Below are 24,706 nucleotides of genomic sequence, written 5' to 3'. Positions count from 1 at the left end.
TCATAACTTATTTAATCTATAGCTTAACAAACCGCATGGTTTCCTGAGTTGTAGTGGGAGGACCACACACCATATCATCGCGTGACTCCAAGTTTACTCTGATATGATGGTTATTAAATCAATATGTCGCATAAGTGTTTTCACAGCCATTTCTAACATAATTTGTTCATTTGACATAAAATTAATTATCTGTCTGCATTTATAAAATTATACCGACACGTCCTGTTTCCATCACAGCTGTCTTGTTTTTTTCTATATGGTGAGACTTTACTCATAACTGGATGGAAACGTGGTTAGGGAGAGATGGGAAAGAGGGATGGGACTGAGCCCGCTTGTGGCATTCTCTGATGATATCACACGTGAGCGCACTATTGCCTCTCCTAATGGCTCTCAGAAGGAGCGTGCAGCGGTAGATGACACTACTCTACAGCCTACGTCACGCTGTTTATGGAAAGAAGCATAAAACCCAGAATACCAGCAGTGGTGTTATATATGTCTGAATCTGGCAACTGGGGCTGCTAATAGTGTTTAAATGTGTGCCCAAGGTAACACAGTGAAAGGTTGTTATATCTGTTTCTGAAACATTTACCTGGCTATCCAAACTCCTTGCTCTGACCCAAAAATACCACGCCAACGGATGTTGATTTCTTCTCGCACGGAGTCTGGAGCTAAATACCTCCCCGACAATTTCTAGAATGGAAATCCGTTCTAGACCGTATCATTGGTCCCAGAAACCGATGGGTTGGGCCAGAGCCAGAACACACGTGGGTAACGTGGCATTTTGAAAATGGCTTTGATACTGATTGGTTAGAGATGATCCAATCGCTGATTTACTTTTTTTGTTTTGATGTCAAAACAAACGACTTCAAATATTGCGGTCTCATATTGACATACTTTTGTGAAAATATAGTCTACGTGGACACCGCTTCAAATGAGTGGATTCAGCTATTTCAGTCACACCCATTGCTGTTATTGTGAAGTGGAAACACTAAGGAGCAACAACGGCTCAGCCGCGAAGTGGTAGGCAACACGCGTTCACAGAACGGGACTGACGTGTTTCAGCACTCTGGTTTCAACACTCACTGTCAAGTTCCAAACTTCCTCTGGAAACAACGTCAGCCCAAGAACTGTTCGTCGGGAGCTTCATGAAATAGGTTTCCATGACAGAGCAGCCACACTCAAGCCTAAGATTACCATGCGCAATGCCAAGTTTTGGTTGGAGTGGTGTAAAGCTCGCCACCATTGGATTCTGAGCAGTGGAAATGCATTCTCTGGAGTGATTAATCACGCTTCACCATCTGGCCGTCCGACCGGCAAATCTGGGTTTGGCGAATGCTGGGAAAAAGCTACCTGCCCGAATGCATAGTGCCATGTTTGGTGGAGGAGGAATAATGGTCTGGGGCTGTTTTTCATGGTTCGGGCTATACCCCTTAGTTCCAGTGGAGGGAAACATGAATGATACAGCATACAATGACATTGTATACAATTCTGTGCTTACAACTTTGTGGAAACAGTTTCAGGAAGGCTCTTTCATGTTTCAGCATGGCAATGCCCCCGTGCACAAAGCGAGGTTCATGCAGAAATTATTTGTTGGGATCGGTGTGGAAGAACTTGACTGGCCTGCATAGAGCCCTGACCTCAACCTCCTCGAACACCTTTGGGATGAATTAAAACGCTGACTGCGAGCCAGGCTTAATCGCCCAACACTAATGCTCTTGTGGCTTCAATGGAAGCAAGTACCTGCAGAAATTATTATATATTTTTTATTTATTTTACCTTTATTTTACTAGGCAAGTCAGTTAAGAACAAATTCTTATTTTCAATGACGGCCTAGGAACAGTGGGTTAACTGCCTGTTCAGTGGCAGAACGACAGATTTGTACCTTGTCAGCTCAGGGATTTGAACTTGCAACCTTCCGGTTACTAGTCCAACGCTCTAACCACTAGGCTACCCTGCCGCCCCAATGTTCCAACATCTAGTGGAAAGCCTGTTCAGAAGAGTGGAGGCTGTTATTGCAGCAAAGGGGGGACCAACTCCATATTAATGCCCATGATTTTGGAATGAGATGTTCGAGCAGGTGTCCACATACTTTTGGGCATGTAGTGTATGTAGCGAACAATAGAGCAGCGGAATTATTCAGTTTGAGTGGTCAGGCAACTGAAACATGGCTCTGGCAGGTACAGTGGGGCAAAAAAGTGGAGGACAGAGGAGCCTCTTAAAGAAGAAGTTACAGGTCTGTGAGAGACAAAAATCTTGCTTCTTTGTAGGTGACCAAATACTTATTTTCCACCATAATTTGCAAATGAATTAATTAAAAATCCTACAATGTGATTTTTCTGGATTTTTTTTTTCTTCATTTTGTTTGTCATAGTTGAAGTGTACATATGATGAAAATTACAGTCCTCTCATTTTTTTTAAGTGGGAGAACTTGCACAATTGGTGGCTGACTAAATACTTTTTTGTCCCACTATGTAATTTCAGTATGCATCCATGGTAAAACAGGTTGATTGAAGAGCCTTAATGCCCAGGAGATTAGCCTCACTTTGCCACCTACGCACACACAGACACACTGACACGCATACAGTGCATTTGGAAAGTATTCAGACCCCTTAACTTTTTCCACATTTTTGTTACGTTACAGCCTTATTCTAAAATTGATTCAATAGTTGTTTCCCCCCTCATCAATATACACACAGTACCTCATAATGACAAAGCAGAAACAGGTTTGTAGAACAACAACTGAAATATCACATTTTACATAGGTATTCAGACCCTTTACTCAGTACTTTGTTGAAGCACCTTTGGCAGCGATCACAGCCTCGAGTCTTCTTGGGTATGACGCTACAAGCTTGTCATACCTGTATTTGGGGAGTTTCTCCTATTCTTCTCTGCAGATGCTCTCAAGCTCTGTCAGGTTGGTTTGGGAGCGTCGCTGCACAGCTATTTTCAGGTCTTTCCAGAGATGTTAGATTGGGTTCAAATCCGGGCTCTGGTTGGGCAGCTCAAGGACATTTAGAGACTTGTTCCAAAACCACTCCTGCGTTGTCTTTGCTGTGTTGTCCTGTTGGAAGGTGAACCTTTGCCCCCAATCTGAGAACCTGCTCCAGAGCACTCAGGACCTCATCAAGGATCTCTCTGTACCTTGCTCCGTTGCATATACCCTGACTCTGACCACAAGAGAAGTGACACAATTATTTTAACGAAATATGCAGGTTAAAAAATATATACTTCTGTGTTTTGATTTTAAGAAAGGCATTGATGTTTATGATTAGGTACATTTGTGCAGCGATTGTGCTTTTTTGGTGAATGCGATGTTGTTAAATCATCACCCGTTTGGCGAAGTTTAAGTAGGCTGTGATTCGATGATAAATTAACAGGCACCGGATTGATTATATGCAACACAGGACAAGCTAGTTAACCTAGTAATATCATCAATCATGTGTAGTTAACTAGTGATTATGTGAAGATTGATCGTTTTTTTATAAGAAGTTTAATGCTATATAGCAACTTACCTTGGCTCCTTGCAGCCACAAGGTCCTTTTGACTCTGCGCTTGTGTAACAGGTGGTCAGCCTGCTACTCAGTTTCCTCGTGGATTGCGATGTAATCGGCCATAATTGGCGACCAAAAAGGCTGATTACCGATTGTTATGGAAACTTGAAACCGGCCCTAATTAATCGGCCATGCCGATTTTAAATCGGTCGACCTCTACACACTGTACATACATAGACACACTACTTCGTATTTTCAGCATGGAAAGGACGACTGGGCAATTATTCAGTGGCTGGCATTGAGCTGACGCGTGCACACACACACACACACACACACACACACACACACACACGGCTGTCTATTGATCTGCTATTCAGAAGGAATTGCTGGTTTTGCCAACAAGCTCTTAATTGTTCTGATGAGAGAGGAGAGAAATACTTTGTAATTAGAGTGCATTCACACACACCTTAGTGCACACCTCCCACCCCACCTGCCATTCACAATGCATTTCTCACACACTCTCAGTGGAGATGAACACAATGCTGGATAATTCACTCTAGTCCTTGCATTGAATCACCTCATACAAACATTGTTAAATCTAATCTGCAACCCTGTATATCTACCATCTGTGTGTAATGCGTTGAGTGCGTTCATCTATCGTCTTCATCTATCTCCCCATAGTAAATAATAAGCCTTGCCATGAGCGTTCCGAACGGATCATGACTCCTTAACTGTGAAGAGACCTTTTGAAAGGTGATGATGCCTGTTGAGTTTCAGCTCAATTTATGTCTGTACTTATCTGTCTGAGGCTCTGTCCAGGTTTAGACGTCTGTGGCGTGATATGATGTATCTGTTCCGTCAGACCCTTATTTCCTTGCGGAGAGAGGCTGTTTGGTAGAGATACCACTAAAGTCAATGTCAGCACACCTTGCTCCAGGGCTTGGTCACCCTGTGTTAGACTCAAGTTGCATTGCTTCAAACATTTCTAGAGTACTTTTCCAAACATTCACGCTCGCTCACACACACACACATACACACACACACACCAGCTAGTATTTTCAGCACAGAAAGGACCACTGGGCAATGCTTGTGTGACTGTTATTGAGCTAACACACACATATACACACACACAGTTGAAGTCGGAAGATTACATACACTTGGAGTCATTAAAACTCGTTTTTCAACCACTCCACAAATGTCTTGTTAACAAACTATAGTTTTGGCAAGTCGGTTAGGACATCTATTTTGTGCATGACACAAGTAATTTTTCCAACAATTGCTTACAGACATATTATTGCACTTATAATTCTCTGTATCACAATTCCAGTGGGTCAGAAGTTTACATACACTAAGTTGACTGTGCCTTTTTAAATTTCTTGGAATATTCCAGAAAATTGTCATGGCTTTAGAAGCTTCTTATAGGCTAATTGACATAATTTGAGTGTACCTGTGCATGTATTTCAAGGCCTACCTTCAAACTCAGTGCCTCTTTGCTTGACATCATGGGAAAATCAAAAGAAATCAGCCAAGACCTCAGAATAATAATTGTAGACCTCCACAAGTCTGGTTCATCTTTGGAAGCAATTTCCAAACGCCTGAAGGTACCACGTTCATCTGTACAAACAATAGTATGCAAGTTTAAACACTACGGGGCCACGCAGCTGTGATACCGCTCCGGAAGGAGACGCGTTCTGTCTCCTAGAGATGATCGTACTTTGGTGCGAAAAGTGCAAATCAATTCCAGAACAACAGCAATGGGCCTTGTGAAGATGCTGGAGGAAACGGGTACAAAAGTATCTATATCCACATTAAAACAAGTCTTATATAGACATAACCTGAAAGACCGCTCAGCAAGGAAGAAGCCACTGCTCCAAACCTCCATTAAAAGCCAGACTATGGTTTGCAACTGCACATGGGGACAAAGATTGTACTTTTTGGGGAAAATGTCCTCTGGTCTGATGAAATAAAAATAGAACTGTTTGGCCATAATGACCATCATTATGTTTAGGGGATAAAGGGGGAGGCTTGCAAGCCGAAGAACATCATCCCAACCGTGAAGCACGGGGGTGGCATCATGTTGTGGGGTTCTTTGCCACAGGAGCGACTGGTGCACTTCACAAAATAGATGGCATTATGAAGAAGGAATATTATATCGATATATTGAAGCAACATTACATTTACATTTACATTTAAGTCATTTAGCAGACGCTCTTATCCAGAGCGACTTACAAATTGGTGCATTCACCTTATGACATCCAGTGGAACAGCCACTTTACAATAGTGCATCTAAATCTTTTAAGGGGGTGAGAAGGATTACTTTATCCTATCCTAGGTATTCCTTAAAGAGGTGGGGTTTCAGGTGTCTCCGGAAGGTGGTGATTGACTCCGCTGTCCTGGCGTCGTGAGGGAGTTTGTTCCACCATTGGGGGCCAGAGCAGCGAACAGTTTTGACTGGGCTGAGCGGGAACTGTACTTCCTCAGTGGTAGGGAGGCGAGCAGGCCAGAGGTGGATGAACGCAGTGCCCTTGTTTGGGTGTAGGGCCTGATCAGAGCCTGGAGGTACTGAGGTGCCGTTCCCCTCACAGCTCCGTAGGCAAGCACCATGGTCTTGTAGCGGATGCGAGCTTCAACTGGAAGCCAGTGGAGAGAGCGGAGGAGCGGGGTGACGTGAGAGAACTTGGGAAGGTTGAACACCAGACGGGCTGCGGCGTTCTGGATGAGTTGTAGGGGTTTAATGGCACAGGCAGGGAGCCCAGCCAACAGCGAGTTGCAGTAATCCAGACGGGAGATGACAAGTGCCTGGATTAGGACCTGCGCCGCTTCCTGTGTGAGGCAGGGTCGTACTCTGCGGATGTTGTAGAGCATGAACCTACAGGAACGGGCCACCGTCTTGATGTTAGTTGAGAACGACAGGGTGTTGTCCAGGATCACGCCAAGGTTCTTAGCGCTCTGGGAGGAGGACACAATGGAGTTGTCAACCGTGATGGCGAGATCATGGAACGGGCAGTCCTTCCCCGGGAGGAAGAGCAGCTCCGTCTTGCCGAGGTTCAGCTTGAGGTGGTGATCCGTCATCCACACTGATATGTCTGCCAGACATGCAGAGATGCGATTCGCCACCTGGTCATCAGAAGGGGGAAAGGAGAAGATTAATTGTGTGTTGTCTGCATAGCAATGATAGGAGAGACCATGTGAGGTTATGACAGAGCCAAGACATCAGTCAGGAAGTTAAAGCTTGGTCGCAAATGGGTCTTCCAAATGGACAATGACCCCAAGCATACTTCCAAAGTTGTGGCAAAATGGCTTAAGGACAACAATATCAAAGTATTGGAGTGGCCATCACAAAGCCCTGACCTCCATCTTATAGACAATTTGTGGGTAGAACTAAAGTGTGTGCAAGCAAGGAGGCCTAAAAACCTGACTCGGTTACACCAGTTCTGTCAGGAGGAATGGGCCAAAATTCACCCAACTTATTGTGGGAAGCTTGTGGAAGGCTACCCGAAATGTTTGACCCAAGTTTAACAATTTAAAGGCAATGCTACCAAATACTTATTGAGTGTATGTAAACTTCTGACCCACTGGGAATGTGATGAAAGTAATAAAAGCTGAAATTAATCATTCTCTCTTCCATTATTCTGACATTTCACATTTTTAAATTGTTTTATTTAAAAAAAAATGTTTTATTTTTATTTCACCTGTATTTAACCAGGTAGGCTGGTTGAGAACAAGTTCTCATTTGCAACTGCGACCTGGCCAAGATAAAGCATAGCAGTATGAACAGACAACACAGTTACACATGGAGTAAACAATTAACAAGTCAATAACACAGCAGTAAAAAAAAAAGTGGAGTCTATATACATTGTGTGCAAAAGGCATGAGGAGGTAGGCAAATAATTACAATTTTGCAGATTAACACTGGAGTGATAAATTATCAGATGGTCATGTACAGGTAGAGATATTGGTGTGCAAAACAGCAGAAAAGTAAATAAATAAAAACAGTATGGGGATGAGGTAGGTAAAAATGGGTGGGCTATTTACCGATAGACTATGTACAGCTGCAGCGATCGGTTAGCTGCTCAGATAGCAGATGTTTGAAGTTGGTGAGGGAGATAAGTCTCCAACTTCAGCGATTTTTGCAATTCGTTCCAGTCACAGGCAGCAGAGAACTGGAACGAAAGGCGGCCAAATGAGGTGTTGGCTTTAGGGATGATCAGTGAGACACCTGCTGGAGCGAGTGTTACGGATGGGTGTTGCCATCGTGACCAGTGAACTGAGATAAGGCGGAGCTTTACCTAGCATGGACTTGTAAATGACCTGGAGCCAGTGGGTCTGGCGACGAATATGTAGCGAGGGCCAGCCGACTAGAGCATACAGGTCGCAGTGGTGGGTGGTGTAAGGTGCTTTAGTGACAAAACGGATGGCACTGTGATAAACTGCATCCAGTAAATAAAGTGGTGATCCTAACTGACCGAGACAGAATTTTTACTAGTATTAAATGTCAGGAATTGTGAAAAGGAGTTTAAATGTATTTGGTAAGGCGTATGTAAACTTCCGACTTCAACTGTATGGGTATGCTCAAGAGAGCGCACACCTGACTCACACACACACACAGAGGTATGAGGCCAGTCGTGTAATTTTGTGTTGTTGATTTTCCCATATGATTTTCCTATATGAAGAGGCCATTACTCTGCTTGCTCACAAAGTTTTCCTTTTTTTGAAGCAGTGCTATCATTTCAGCTGACTGAACTTTCGGCAGAGCATTCCTTCTGAAAATGAAAAATGAAGAAATAATGAAAAAAATCAAATAAAAGTGTTTATCTGGAGATAAGAGTAGGTGCTGAACAGTTTTAAACACAATGAATAACAGGTACATCAGAATTCCCTCATCTCACAAGTAGCCACACAGTTGAAAGGCTAAACACTTGTTTAAGTTGTGGAAAACCCATCTCTGAATCTCCTTGCTGTCCCCAGTCCACCTGGCCATGCTGCTGCTCCAGTTTCAACTGACCTGAGCCCTAGGACCATGCCCCAGGACTACCTGACATGATGACTCCTTGCTGTCCCCGGTCCACCTGACTGTGCTGCTGCTCCAGTTTCAACTGTTCTACCTTGTTATTATTCGACCATGCTGGTCATTTATGAACATTTGAACATCTTGGCCATGTTCTGTTATAATCTCCACCCGGCACAGCCAGAAGAGGACTGGCCACCCCACATAGCCTGGTTCCTCTCTAGGTTTCTTCCTAGGTTTTGGCCTTTCTAGGGAGTTTTTCCTAGCCACCGTGCTTCTACACCTGCATTGCTTGCTGTTTGGGGTTTTAGGCTGGGTTTCTGTACAGCACTTTGAGATATCAGCTGATGTATGAAGGGCTATATAAATAAATTTGATTTGATGATTTGATTTGATTTGAATAACGTTCCCCACCCAGGGGCTGGAGGAGGGAGATAAGTGTCTGTCCACATTGTGTCAGGAGAAACTGCAATATGAATTTGATTATGTTTTTCTTGCTTGCAGTGCTACTGTCAGTGGGAAAAAAAAATTCATTTTCAAAATAGACTGCCTTGTCCCTCATACATAAGTGATGGCAGAGCGAGAGAGAGAATGCTTTTGTGGTTTTTCTTGCCTATTTAAACTGAACATGTTGGCAAAAGCATTTATTTCAGACAATAGTAATCATTAGAGAATCTCTGAACAAGAATGATATGGATTGATGGTGTTTTTGAAATTGTTGCCTCACTGTTTTAGGGCTTCTTTGCTGGCACTGATTTATTTCTGGGAAATAGTTTATTCTACTGATTGCTGTGTCGGAGTGACGTAGAGGCATCGTTCCATCAGCACACTGTTAAATTGGTTGTCTAGCAACACAATTCTGCAGAAAAGAGAGAAAAGATGTCTGAAACCAATAATTTAATTCCGTTCAAACGCATTCTAAGCACTTAGTCTTTTGTCACCGAGTACTTCATGGCTTGAACAGAACAAAGTCAAGGACAACAATGACGAGGAAAAAAAGTTGTACAAATCTTTTGTTGATGTGAAAATTAGATAAAAATATTATTTAAATAATATTGTCTTGTTTTAATATTGTTTCTCTCTTTCGCTCTCAGCTTAATAAGCAGCAGCTGCAGGTGGTGAAGGATCACTTCCTGGCCTTCCTGAATGGGGAGACACAGATCGTGGCGGACGAGGCCTTCTGCAATGCTGTGCGCAGCTACTACGAGGTAAGACCTCACCCTCGCCCCTAAAAAAAAAACATTCAGTATAAAACACTCTATATATGAACCTTAACATATAACTTTGTCAGTGCTGAAGTTCTTGAGGGCCACAGTCCTGACAGTTTTTTATTTTCTCCTTCGCACATAATTTATCAATTTACTGATTGGCCACTGATTGACACCACCATACGCTGTCACTGTGGGCCCGGAGGACAGAGTTGGGCACTGTATTGCCATTGTATGTAAATGTTGATGTGGGCTCACTGGCTAGCTTCTATTGTGGCATGCTCTACTTACCACCGGGAACCCAGTGGGGGTTCTCCAGTGCCACACTTGTCTCCCAAGCAGTTGTTTATTTCAGCTGGACTGTCTGGAATCTGTTATTTTAGAAGAAGGGCCTTACCTCTTGTGCTCTTCAATTTCGCCTGACTGGCGCCTCCAACTTGGCAGAGAGAACTACAGGTGCCTGTGGTATAATCTCGATAAACACGGCTTTTTCTGTCCCACTTAATCTCCGTTATGTGGTTACCCTCCCTCCTCCAGTCTGTCTGGAGATGGATAGGGTCATTTCACTCTTACGGGCCATTTTGTAATTAACGTTATTGCGAGTGTCTGGTGAAAAATATTTGAAATCGATCAACTGATGCGAACAGCTTATGCGTGGGGGGGGGATTCTGAAGAGGGCGCTGTCAAACACCTCCACTCCCTCTTTCTCAATACGTCTATCACTTTCCTCATTGCGGCACACTTTTGTTTAGTCTTCTACTTTCTTTCCATCCCACTTAGCACCCACATTTCATTTTTGGTCCGTTCTTCCCTCTTTCTTTCCCTCTTGTTTGCAATCAGTCCATCTCTCGTTGATATTTTATTTTACTTTTTCCCTCTCGCTTTCTCCCTGCCTGTCCCTCGTTTGTGGTCTCCATCTTTCCCTGTCTTTCTCATCTGCTGCAATTAAAGAGGCTGAGAAGCCTGCTTGACTGATAAGATTTTCATCTCATAACATATGATAGGCACAACTCGCTTCAGAGGAAGAGAAGGCTAAATTTACTGATTGACACCACCACACGCTGTCACTGTGGGCCCGGAGGATAGGGTTGGGCACTGCATTGCCTCGTCAATCTCTTTCCTTGTCTCAGTCTCTCCTTCTTCTCTTCCTTTTGAAGAGAGTTGTGACTATCATACGTTATGAGATGGAGCTCTTATCAGTTGAGCGGGCTTCTCAACCTCTTTAATTGCATTAGATGGGAGAGGAACCCATTGAAGTCTATGCCTGTCTTTGCATGGCTCACTATGTGAAGAGTGTCAGGGCAAGACATGATCAAAGACGACTTGTTATTACTATTCAGTGGACATCGTCTTGAAGTGTAAGTAGCGCATCAACTTTTTGAATTCTCAATTTTCCAATGCATCCTTAGAAGGCATCTTAGAGTTAGAGTGAGGAAGGCCACAGGCCATATGTCTAATTGGAGGAGGTGGAATTCTGACTTATTACTGTTTTTACACATTTACCCATGATGCTCAGGACTATGCAAATCCACTAAAACAGACTCTCAAAAGGTTCCAAAATATTTGCCCTTGTACATGGCGTGTGTGCTTGATCATGTTCATGTAGTTGTTGTTGTTCCTATGGATATGTAGGGGCATTGTGTAGTTGGGAGTCAGCAGCAGCACCACTAGAACAGACCCAGGCACATATAATCCTTTCTAATGTGATCACTGCGTGTCAGGTAAGTCATTAGGCCTGATCAATACAGTGGCTTTGTCAATACACCGCAATGCCCTGTTAGCATCCCACAGTACACAATTCATTTTGTCTATTGATTGCTGCCCTTACTGCCCTCTGGTAGTCTCCATACCTGCTAGTGTGTGTACAGTGTATTTCGAAAGTATTCAGACCCCTTCCTGTTTTAAACATGTTTTACGTTACAGCCTAATTCTAAAAACACACAATGCCCCATAATGACAAGGCAAAAATATGTTTATTTCTAGTCTGATGAAACCAAGATTGAACTCTCTGGCCTGAATGCCAAGTGTCACATCTGAAGGAAACCTGGCATCATCCCTACGGTGAAGCATGGTGGTGGCAGCATCATGCTGTAGGGATGTTTTTCAGCGGCAGGGAATGGGAGGCTAGTCAGGAGCATAGTACAGAGAGGTCCTTGATGAAAACCTGCTCCAGAGTGCTCAGGACCTCAGATTGGGGCGAAGGTTCATATTCGATCGAACTTCTCTGGAGAGATCTAAAAATAGTTGTGCAGCGACACTCCCCATCCATCCTGACAGAGCTTGAGAGGAACTGCAGAGAAGAATGGGAGAAACTCCTCAAATACAGGTGTGCCAAGCTTGTAGCATCACACCCAAGAAGACTCCAGGCTGTAATCTCTGCCAAAGGTGCTTCAAGAAAGTACTGAGTAAAGCAGGGGTGGGCAATTCCAGTCCTCAGGGTCCTGATTGGTGTCACAGTTTTGCCCCCAGCCCCAGCTAACACACCTGACTCCAATAATCACCTAATCATGGTATTCAGTATAGAATGCTGTTTGATGAATCAGCTGTGTTTGCTAGGGATGGAGAAGAAGTGACACCAATCAGGCCCTCGGAGTAAAGGGTCTGAATACTTATGTAGATGTGATATGAAACTCTTTTTTTTTTCCAGAAATGTATACAAAACTGTTTTTGCTTTGTCATTATGGGGTATTGTGTATATATGAGGGGAAAACAAATCTCATACATTTTAGAATAAGCCTGTAAAAGTAATACAATTTGGAAGAATGAGGGGTCTGAATACTTTCCGAACACTGAATTTTCTGCTCTACCTCGGGCTTAACACCACGACCATGTCTGTCAAAAGTTTGTATTACTGTAATGATGGGGCGGTGAGTCGGAAGCAGGTGCAGGTGAAACTTTTTTATTAAAACAACAAAACCAAGAACTCAACACTAACAAGGCAGTACGCCGATACACAAGAACAATACCAACTAGTGAGTGAACCTGGGAGAGGGACATATAAAGGGGAGGAAATGATGAAGGTAATGGAGTCCAGGTGTGAATCATAATGTCGTACGCCGGAGGGGAGGAGCAGACGTGACAATTACCAATAGATTAATCAACATGCCACTTATTGAGAACAGCAACCAGTGAACCAACATTACTTTCTTTCTCTTTATTGGCTCTTCTTTTTGTTCAGCTGCTGTGCAAAAGTTGGATGTGTGTAAAACCATTGCTTATTTCAACCCGTTCTTAGTGGGGGTTCTTCAACTGTTATTAATGATGTGTATGGGAAGCATGGAGGCAATAAAGTGGAGGACTGGAAGAAGAGGGGAAAGCGAGAGGAGTGTTAGAGAGGAGAAGAACAGGTGATGATGGAGAGATGATTAGCATGGGGAAAAAAGGGATGTGGAAGAGAAAGGCATGTAACTGGTGAGAGAGGAAGAATGGGATGTGGAAGAGAAAGGCATGTAACTGGTGAGATGAAGAATGGGATGTGGAAGAGAAAGGCATGTAACTGGTGAGAGATGAAGAATGGGATGTGGAAGAGAAAGGCATGTAACTGGTGAGAGAGGAAGAATGGGATGTGGAAGAGAAAGGCATGTAACTGGTGAGAGAGGAAGAATGGGATGTGGAAGAGAAAGGCATGTAACTGGTGAGAGATGAAGAATGGGATGTGGAAGAGAAAGGCATGTAACTGGTGAGAGAGGAAGAATGGGATGTGGAAGAGAAAGGCATGTAACTGGTGAGAGAGGAAGAATGGGATTTGGAAGAGAAAGGCATGTAACTGGTGAGAGATGAAGAATGGGATGTGGAAGAGAAAGACATGTAACTGGTGAGAGAGGAAGAATGGGATGTGGAAGAGAAAGGCATGTAACTGGTGAGAGAGGAAGAATGGGATGTGGAAAGAAAGGCATGTAACTGGTGAGAGAGGAAGAATGGGATGTGGAAGAGAAAGGCATGTAACTGGTGAGAGAGGAAGAATGGGATGTGGAAGAGAGGCATGTAACTGGTGAGAGATGAAGAATGGGATGTGGAAGAGAAAGGCATGTAACTGGTGAGAGATGAAGAATGGGATTTGGAAGAGAAAGGCATGTAACTGGTGAGAGATGAAGAATGGGATGTGGAAGAGAAAGGCATGTAACTGGTGAGAGAGGAAGAATGGGATGTGGAAGAGAAAGGCATGTAACTGGTGAGAGATGAAGAATGGGATGTGGAAGAGAAAGGCATGTAACTGGTGAGAGATGAAGAATGGGATGTGGAAGAGAAAGGCATGTAACTGGTGAGAGAGGAAGAATGGGATGTGGAAGAGAAAGGCATGTAACTGGTGAGAGATGAAGAATGGGATGTGGAAGAGAAAGGCATGTAACTGGTGAGAGATGAAGAATGGGATGTGGAAGAGAAAGGCATGTAACTGGTGAGAGATGAAGAATGGGATGTGGAAGAGAAAGGCATGTAACTGGTGAGAGAGGAAGAATGGGATGTGGAAGAGAAAGGCATGTAACTGGTGAGAGAGGAAGAATGGGATGTGGAAGAGAAAGGCATGTAACTGGTGAGAGAGGAAGAATGGGATGTGGAAGAGAAAGGCATGTAACTGGTGAGAGAGGAAGAATGGGATTTGGAAGAGAAAGGCATGTAACTGGTGAGAGAGGAAGACTGGGATGTGGAAGAGAAAGGCATGTAACTGGTGAGAGAGGAAGAATGGGATGTGGAAGAGAAAGGCATGTAACTGGTGAGAGATGAAGAATGGGATGTGGAAGAGAAAGGCATGTAACTGGTGAGAGATGAAGAATGGGATGTGGAAGAGAAAGGCATGTAACTGGTGAGAGAGCAAGAATGGGATGTGGAAGAGAAAGGCATGTAACTTGTGAGAGAGGAAGAATGGGATGTGGAGGAGAAAGGCATGTAACTGGTGAGAGAGGAAGAATGGGATTTGGAAGAGAAAGGCATGTAACTGGTGAGAGAGGAAGAATGGGATGTGGAAGAGAAAGGCATGTAACTGGTGAGAGATGAAGAATGGGATGTGGAAGAGAAAGGCATGTAACTGGTGAGAGAGGAAGAATGGGATGTGGAAGAGAAAGGCATGTAACTGGTGAGAGATGAAGAATGGGATGTGGAAGAGAAAGGCATGTAACTGGTGAGAGAGGAAGAATGGGATTTGGAAGAGAAAGGCATGTAACTGGTGAGATGAAGAATGGGATGTGGAAGAGAAAGGCATGTAACTGGTGAGATGAAGAATGGGATGTGGAAGAGAAAGGCATGTAACTGGTGAGAGATGAAGAATGGGATGTGGAAGAGAAAGGCATGTAACTGGTGAGAGAGGAAGAATGGGATGTGGGGAAGAGAAAGGCATGTAACTGGTGAGAGATGAAGAATGGGATGTGGAAGAGAAAGGCATGTAACTGGTGAGAGATGAAGAATGGGATGTGGAAGAGAAAGGCATGTAACTGGTGAGAGAGGAAGAATGGGATGTGGAAGAGAAAGGCATGTAACTGGTGAGAGAGCAAGAATGGGATGTGGAAGAGAAAGGCATGTAACTGGTGAGAGATGAAGAATGGGATGTGGAAGAGAAAGGCATGTAACTGGTGAGAGAGGAAGAATGGGATGTGGAAGAGAAAGGCATGTAACTGGTGAGAGAGGAAGAATGGGATGTGGAAGAGAAAGGCATGTAACTGGTGAGAGATGAAGAATGGGATGTGGAAGAGAAAGGCATGTAACTGGTGAGAGAGGAAGAATGGGATGTGGAAGAGAAAGGCATGTAACTGGTGAGAGAGGAAGAATGGGATGTGGAAGAGAAAGGCATGTAACTGGTGAGAGAGGAAGAATGGGATGTGGAAGAGAAAGGCATGTAACTGGTGAGAGATGAAGAATGGGATGTGGAAGAGAAAGGCATGTAACTGGTGAGAGAGGAAGAATGGGATGTGGAAGAGAAAGGCATGTAACTGGTGAGAGAGGAAGAATGGGATGTGGAAGAGAAAGGCATGTAACTGGTGAGAGAGGAAGAATGGGATGTGGAAGAGAAAGGCATGTAACTGGTGAGAGAGCAAGAATGGGATGTGGAAGAGAAAGGCATGTAACTTGTGAGAGAGGAAGAATGGGATGTGGAAGAGAAAGGCATGTAACTGGTGAGAGAGGAAGAATGGGATGTGGAAGAGAAAGGCATGTAACTGGTGAGAGAGGAAGAATGGGATTTGGAAGAGAAAGGCATGTAACTGGTGAGAGAGGAAGAATGGGATGTGGAAGAGAAAGACATGTAACTGGTGAGAGATGAAGAATGGGATGTGGAAGAGAAAGGCATGTAACTGGTGAGAGAGGAAGAATGGGATTTGGAAGAGAAAGGCATGTAACTGGTGAGAGAGGAAGAATGGGATGTGGAAGAGAAAGGCATGTAACTGGTGAGAGAGGAAGAATGGGATGTGGAAGAGAAAGGCATGTAACTGGTGAGAGAGGAAGAATGGGATGTGGAAGAGAAAGGCATGTAACTGGTGAGAGAGGAAGAATGGGATGTGGAAGAGAAAGGCATGTAACTGGTGAGAGAGGAAGAATGGGATGTGGAAGAGAAAGGCATGTAACTGGTGAGAGAGGAAGAATGGGATGTGGAAGAGAAAGGCATGTAACTGGTGAGAGAGGAAGAATGGGATGTGGAAGAGAAAGGCATGTAACTTGTGAGAGAGGAAGAATGGGATGTGGAAGAGAAAGGCATGTAACTGGTGAGAGAGGAAGAATGGGATGTGGAAGAGAAAGGCATGTAACTGGTGAGAGAGGAAGAATGGGATGTGGAAGAGAAAGGCATGTAACTGGTGAGAGAGGAAGAATGGGATTTGGAAGAGAAAGGCATGTAACTGGTGAGAGAGGAAGACTGGGATGTGGAAGAGAAAGGCATGTAACTGGTGAGAGAGGAAGAATGGGATGTGGAAGAGAAAGGCATGTAACTGGTGAGAGAGGAAGATGAAGAATGGGATGAATGGGGAAGAGAAAGGCATGTAACTGGTGAGAGATGAAGAATGGGATGTGGAAGAGAAAGGCATGTAACTGGTGAGAGAGCAAGAATGGGATGTGGAAGAGAAAGGCATGTAACTGGTGAGAGAGGAAGAATGGGATGTGGAGGAGAAAGGCATGTAACTGGTGAGAGAGGAAGAATGGGATTTGGAAGAGAAAGGCATGTAACTGGTGAGAGAGGAAGAATGGGATGTGGAAGAGAAAGGCATGTAACTGGTGAGAGAGGAAGAATGGGATGTGGAAGAGAAAGGCATGTAACTGGTGAGAGAGGAAGAATGGGATTTGGAAGAGAAAGGCATGTAACTGGTGAGAGAGGAAGAATGGGATGTGGAAGAGAAAGGCATGTAACTGGTGAGAGAGCAAGAATGGGATGTGGAAGAGAAAGGCATGTAACTTGTGAGAGAGGAAGAATGGGATGTGGAAGAGAAAGGCATGTAACTGGTGAGAGAGGAAGAATGGGATGTGGAAGAGAAAGGCATGTAACTGGTGAGAGAGGAAGAATGGGATGTGGAAGAGAAAGGCATGTAACTGGTGAGATGAAGAATGGGATGTGGAAGAGAAAGGCATGTAACTGGTGAGATGAAGAATGGGATGTGGAAGAGAAAGGCATGTAACTGGTGAGAGAGGCAGAATGGGATGTGGAAGAGAAAGGCATGTAACTGGTGAGATGAAGAATGGGATGTGGAAGAGAAAGGCATGTAACTGGTGAGAGATGAAGAATGGGATGTGGAAGAGAAAGGCATGTAACTGGTGAGAGATGAAGAATGGGATGTGGAAGAGAAAGGCATGTAACTGGTGAGAGATGAAGAATGGGATGTGGAAGAGAAAGGCATGTAACTGGTGAGAGAGGAAGAATGGTATGTGGAAAGAGAGATGGAGAGAGACGGTGGGGGGAAGATGCTTATCCAACAGTACTTTTATTACATTTTTTACCTTTTTTATTTTATTAGGGAGTCATACTGAGAGAAGAGCCTGGAGGAATTCCCGGATTTAGCCATCCCTGAGACCGGGTGTGGTGACTCGTTTGTCTGAAGTTCAGTAAAGATGGACTTTTTGTAAAAGGGCTTTATACATAGTAATCTATCAACCTCCGTGACATCAAAGAGGACCAACTAACTTTCTGGTAGAGAATTCAGTAATGAGTACTGTTTCATAGCCATTTGGAATCACAGCACTTCATCCAGCTACTTATCACTGCATTCATGCATAGACTTGATGAATATGAAATGACGGCTCACCAATGTCAACTCTGAAATGTCTTTCTGTGTATGCCTGTATGAAATTCTTATCCCTATGTGTCACATTGCCCGCACGTACTGTATATTAACTGGCTTATGCATTTATTTGACAAATGTATGCCTGTAAGCTATTCAATTGGACTGCATCATTGCAGCTGTCTGATATTTAGCTAATTAGCATCTTCCCAATAATTTCACACAGGTTTCACAGTAAGACGGGAAAGCCTGGCGTAAAAACAGGATTTTATATTTTACATTAACATGTCAGAGAGCACATTGATATGCTACAGAACAGAGTAAATCTTCAATTACGTAGCATAACACTGACCATGTGTGCCATAGTGGCTGTCACACAGTTTGTATAGCTAATTATTTCAAAATGGAAAAGATTCTCCAGTGATATTAATCAAGGCATCATTCCATAATTTTACCTCCGGCAATATTTTCATCAGTCAGTGTTAGTTCCTTCAGTTGTCACTCTTTCATTTATTTATTTGAGAAGAAATTTGATACTGAATTACCAGAGAACATTATTCAAATTGGCTCTGCCATCTATTTTGGGAATACATCAGATTTGTTTAGATTTGTTTTGAGATCGATACACAATGTTTTCTCAAGCTGAACAAACATGAGTACTGACTAATTGGTTAGTGCTACATTTTCAGTTCTTCTAAATTACCAATCAGGTCTTAGTCCATTAATTAATCATGATTTTAATTAGTTTAATTACAATTTGACACCAGTTATTTAATTACAGCTTTTTGAATTTCACCAAGGAGTCAATTTCATTGGACTGACCGCCCGACCATTCGTTAAGAGATATCAACCTCATGAACAATATGGTCATAGCCAAAACGCTGATCAAGATTTCTCAGCCAATTCAAACTTTTAAAATGGAGTCCAATCTCTCAAACTAGCCACCCACCCAAGATTAAAGGACTATCGATTGACTAGGCCCAAGATATTCATTATCACCTGGCTTTGAATGCTTAGCATTTCTAGGGTATTCATATTGCTTTGTGCTCTCAATTGGAGATAACGATCTCCTGTGCTTTGTGCGTGCGCTTGCTTTATCCCTGGAAAATAGGGAATTAATACATCACTCATCACCTGGCTCTGTGAGAGGTGAAGTGGGCTTAACAGACTTCATCTCTTGTTCTGTGCCTGCTAGCCGTCCACTGGGTGCCTGGCCGTACAAACCACCAGCATGCTCTGTGTGTGGGTTAAGCCCCTTAACCCTTAAGCACTACCACGTGGCCAAGTTAGGTGTTTAATATGCAGGTGAGTGATACTCCTTTGTAATGAGGGAGTCTCTGGATAATGATAATTATGGTTGTGATGTTGATTGTCTTGTATTGACTTAGGTCTTTTCATTGGATCTGTACGTGCACAATCATTTGGTGTCTGCTTGCTACCTATACAATGACATTTAGCCCTGCTTAGTATGCAGAAGGCGTTGGTGGGATTTTCCTACACCCATTCCTTTCAATAATTTATTTACCTCATATTTTCCATTTATCCCCTGTTGCATGCTATTCCTGCTGGTTGACAGCCTGGGTTGTTTCATTTCTTCTCATCAGTCTGTCACCTCACGGTGTCAAGCACTGACAGAGCCACCACACTTGTCTGATAGAGGACAATGTTACTTAGCAACCTGTGGATCCTGGCAAGCAGCATGAGGGTATGGCTTACAGAGGTGACAGCCCTCAGTCCTCCCACTCTGAGTTGTGTGACAGCGCTGGCGACCAATAGAGAGGTTGCTTACACCTCTTACATGGAGAGACCTGGGAGATGCGTCTTTGTCATCTCTTGGCTTTAATCCCTCCACAGTTGCAATGCGCCAGATCATTGCGCAAAGGCATGTACAGGACATTAACTGTCTTCCATGACAACTCTGACAGGCCCATGAAGAGCCTGTTTTAACCAAAGTGTCAGTAAGACAGGCAGACAATACCATTGACCTTTTGAAAGACTAAGGACTACACATAGCCAATTAGGTGGCCATCAAGTGCGAAATGAGGACTGGGATCCACATCGATCCATTTTGATTCACCTCAGTCCTCATCAGTGCCTGCCAGTGCCCTGCTACCCGAATAGTTCCAGTCATTGTGCTAATGCTAGTTCATACTGGACACAGACATAAAAATGGTATCCACAAGTTCATCTCACTCTGCGGAAGTAGAGAAAGGGTCTCTGCCACAATCCCGAGTATCCCTTGAACTAATTTACCACACGGCGATGTCACAATGGAAAGGCCAAAGCTCCATCCCACCAAAACAGGCTGAAATGTCATGTGATCTTTTCAAACAGCTTTTACACTAAAAGAACATTATCAACATTTTCACAATATTATTCCAACCTCATAGTGTGGAAATATATATTAATATGAAACATGAAAATCACGTTGACTGCACTGGGCCTTTTTCAATTATTACTTACTCTGATTCTCTCTACTTTTTGAGGTGTAAAAGAAACACCCTTTTAAAAATTACACATCTCGGTAACACATTCTGTATATAGCTAGCTAGCATAGCTGTCTATGAATCCAGAGAATCTCTGCCACAACAGAGGAAGTCTGCTCTGTCCCCTGCAGCAGTCAATTCAGCGCTTCTTTCTCTGGTGGCTTCCTGGGACAGAGTGGGAGCGTGGTGGCTCTACGGCAGCTCCTGCAACCGTCTGTTTGCTTTGATATGGGTTTGTGTGAACACTCCTAACGTGGCATGAAAGTGGATTGACTCTCACTGAGGGGGAGTGCATAAAGGAGAGTAGCTTGGATTGTGGATAATGTGTGGATGCAGGTCTTAATGTGTGTATTTTTTGTATCTGGTATTGTGTATGTGTACAGTGCCTTGCGAAAGTATTCGGCCCCCTTGAACTTTGCGACCTTTTGCCACATTTCAGGCTTCAAACATAAAGATATAAAACTGTATTTTTTTGTGAGGAATCAACAACAAGTGGGACACAATCATGAAGTGGAACAACATTTATTGGATATTTCAAACTTTTTTAACAAATCAAAAACTGAAAAATTGGGCGTGCAAAATTATTCAGCCCCTTTACTTTCAGTGCAGCAAACTCTCTCCAGAAGTTCAGTGAGGATCTCTGAATGATCCAATGTTGACCTAAATGACTAATGATGATAAATACAATCCACCTGTGTGTAATCATGTCTCCGTATAAATGCACCTGCACTGTGATAGTCTCAGAGGTCCGTTAAAAGCGCAGAGAGCATCATGAAGAACAAGGGAGACACCAGGCAGGTCCGGGATACTGTTGTGAAGAAGTTTAAAGCCGGATTTGGATAGAAAAAGATTTCCCAAGCTTTAAACATCCCAAGGAGCACTGTGCAAGCGATAATATTGAAATGGAAGGAGTATGAGACCACTGCAAATCTACCAAGACCTGGCCGTCCCTCTAAACTTTCAGTTCATACAAGGAGAAGACTGATCAGAGATGCAGCCAAGAGGCCCATGATCACTCTGGATGAAGTGCAGAGATCTACAGCTGAGGTGGGACACTCTGTCCATAGGACAACAATCAGTTGTATATTGCACAAATCTGGCCTTTATGGAAGAGTGGCAAGAAGAAAGCCATTTCTTAAAGATATCCATAAAAAGTGTTGTTTAAAGTTTGCCACAAGCCACCTAGGAGACACACCAAACATGTGGAAGAATGTGCTCTGGTCAGATGAAACCAAAATTGAACTTTTTGGCAAAAATGCATAACGTTATGTTTGACGTAAAAGCAACACAGTTCATCACCCTGAACACACCATCTGACTTACAGCTGTAATCGCAGCAAAAGGTGGCGCTACAAAGTATTAACTTAAGGGGGCTGAATAATTTTGCATGCCCAATCTTTCAGTTTTTGATTTGTTAAAAAGTTTGAAATATCCAATAAATGTCGTTCCACTTCATGATTGTGTCCCACTTGTTGTTGATTCTTCACAAAAAATACAGTTTTATATCTTTATGTTTGAAGCCTGAAATGTGGCAAAAGGTCGCAAAGTTCAAGGGGGCCGAATACTTTTGCAAGGCACTGTATATGTACATGGTTATGTCGATGTGTATGCATCTGTGTGTTGGTGTGTGTGTGTTTTGGGGTGTATGTGAGGAAGCAAAATGTGTGCGGGTATGTGAGTGTCAGTCAGGAGGATGAGAATACCTTGCTTGAACCCTCAGTTGTCCATAGATACTGTGGTTAGTAACATCTCACTTCCCCTCAGATGGAAGATAGCAGTCATGTCTCCCAGTCCAGCAATAGTGGCATTATGTACAGACAACAGAATTGACACTTTCCCACTCTGTCTGTGATGTGTAATTTCTTCTTATTTCTTGTATTTATTCATACTAGTATTACATTTGTTATTGATAATTGCATTGTTGAGTTTGCAAGAAAGGCATTTCACTGTACTTGTGCATGTGACATTGAAGCTTGAAAATCAGGAACTCTCACTGGATGCTTTTGTAATGTTCCTCCAGACATGTGTCAAGCCTTTGCAGAGCTACCAGATGCATCCAACTGATCACTGACTTAATTCGGTCTAATGTCACTCAAAGCAAAACATGGACAGCTGTCTAGGTTTGCACTTTGAAATAGTGGTTATAATGTTCACTCCAAAACAAAGGTTTTTCAGACCTTCAAGTGTTGAAATCCATGTCCCTCGTCATCCGGATGGAAAGATGGGCACCGTGTCATGTCAGCGTTTCAGAAGGTGCCAATCTTTCCCATTTAATTAAGGATTGAGGCATACAGTATAGTGGGATCTACAACAGATCGGTGTGGGACATCTAAACATTAAACTGCTTTGAGACAAAGTTTATTTGGCGTGAACGCTCACTTTAAATCTGTCGCTCTCTACCTGCTGTTCTCTCCTTGCACAGCGGTTTCCCTTCCAACAAAGCAACAGATGAAAAGAGGCTGCCAATCAATCCAAAAAATAACTCCCTTTCATGATTTTCCCTTTAGAGTAAGATGAAAAGTGCAGTAAAGACCCTTTGTATAAACATCTACCATCGCCAGTGCTCCATAGGCACGTCATTAGCTTTACTTTTGCCTTCATATCCCTTTTGTTAGGCGGATGAAAGACCTCAGTGGGAACTAGGTTTATGTTGGTATATTGCCTTGACCAAATTGGTCCGTTTGTCCTAGGCCCCCATGGAGAAATATAGTTTTGGACTAATCACAAGGTGTTGAAAATAATTTCCCCAGTTTCCTGCAGGTTGGAGTTTCGCAATGATTGTTCTATGGTGAGTTTGAGAATCAACAGGCACCAGAAGGTTGATTGGGTTGTAAACCTGTAATTTGGTCAATTCCATTTTTATCTCAGCTGTGCTGCTTTAGTGCTGAAACCAAACATATAAATAATGTCAAATGCATAAAAGACTCAATCCTTCACTGAAATGATGCACTGATGTCAATGAGATTTGTGCAAATGTTGGAGTTACTCATACATATCTCAATTTAGGATTTTGCCATCAGTCACATTTCACAAAGTCGTTTGCCACAGGCATGAGTCACCTTGAAGCGATGTTGGCAAGACAGAGCCTCTGATTGTAACTGGAGAACTTAAAAGGAAGAATTTGGTTCACAATGGAGAAAATATTTAACCACTACATACAGTGCATTGGGAAAGTATTCAGACCCCTTGCCCTTTTCCACATTTTGTTACGTTACAGCCTTATTGTAAAATGGATTAAAATAAAAAATCATTATCAATATAAACACACAATACCCCATTATGACAAAGCAAAAACAGGTTTAGACATTTTTGCAAATGTATTACAAATAAAAAAACGATACCTTATTTACATACATATTCAGACCATATCCTGAGGCCCATTGTCATGCCATTTATCTGCTGCCATCACCTCATGTTCCAGTATGCTAATTCACAGCCACATGTCACAAGGATCTTTACACAATTCCTGAAAGCTGAAAGTGTCCCAGTTCTTCCATGACCTGCATTCTCACCAGACATGTCACCCATTGAGCATGTATTGGATGCTCTGGATCGACACGCAAGACAGCGTGTTCCATTTCCCGCCAATCTCCAGCAACTTCGCACAGCCAGTGAAGAGGAGTGGGACAACATTCCACAGGCCACGATCAACAGCCTGATCAACTCTATGCAAAGGTGTTGTCACGCTGCATGAGGCAAATGGTGGTCACACCAGATATTGATTGGTTTTCTGATCCACGCCTTTTTTAATGCAGCGAAGACCAACAGATGCATCTCTGTATTCCCAGTGACGTAAAATCCATAGATTAGGGCTTAATTTATTTATTTGAATTGCCTGATTTCCTTATATGAACTGTAACTCAGTAAAAATGTGAAATTGTTGCATGTTGCGTTTATTTTTCTTCAGGGTATGTTCAAGCAGCTTAGTCTTGGAGGTTTTGCAGATCACAGACAAAAGAGCACATAAAATCAATCAGTAATGAGCGATTTGTAGGAGATTCATAGCGGAAGATTCTGTCAATGCATCCCTCCCCTCTCTGTGTGTGATCTGAGGGTTGATGGACTCTGGCTCGTCTGGCCTTGTGTAATTATTGAGGGAATCCTCACACTGGAATCCTGTGCTTTTGTCTTTAAATGATGCCGATGGAAACTGTAAGGGTAATAGTTTGCAAACGTTGGCTAACGTTAGCTAACATATTTCATTTGTTTAATGTTAGCCGCAACCATTCGCTAACGTTAGCTAACATATTTCATTTGTTTAATGTTAGCCACAACCATTCGCTAACGTTAGCCAACGGTCTCAGAAGATGGTGTGCGGCAAA

General features: G+C 43.1%; 1 protein-coding gene across 7 annotated transcripts in view; it reads left to right on the top strand.

The window, feature by feature from the left end:
* Positions 1–24,706, top strand: part of LOC118358779 (calcium-dependent secretion activator 2) — a 274,241-nt gene that overhangs the window by 42,141 nt on the left and 207,394 nt on the right. For all 7 annotated transcript variants that reach the window (XM_052480603.1, XM_052480605.1, XM_052480602.1 and 4 more), the window contains exon 2: positions 9,594–9,707. In XM_052480603.1, coding sequence (XP_052336563.1) covers positions 9,594–9,707 — 114 coding nt within the window. The remainder of the gene's footprint in view (positions 1–9,593; positions 9,708–24,706) is intronic.

The sequence above is a fragment of the Oncorhynchus keta genome, chromosome 26 (genome assembly GCF_023373465.1).
Source record: "Oncorhynchus keta strain PuntledgeMale-10-30-2019 chromosome 26, Oket_V2, whole genome shotgun sequence".
Classification (NCBI taxonomy): domain Eukaryota; kingdom Metazoa; phylum Chordata; class Actinopteri; order Salmoniformes; family Salmonidae; genus Oncorhynchus; species Oncorhynchus keta.
Note: the sequence above shows the minus strand (reverse complement) of the source record. Positions and strands in the feature narration are given on the sequence as shown.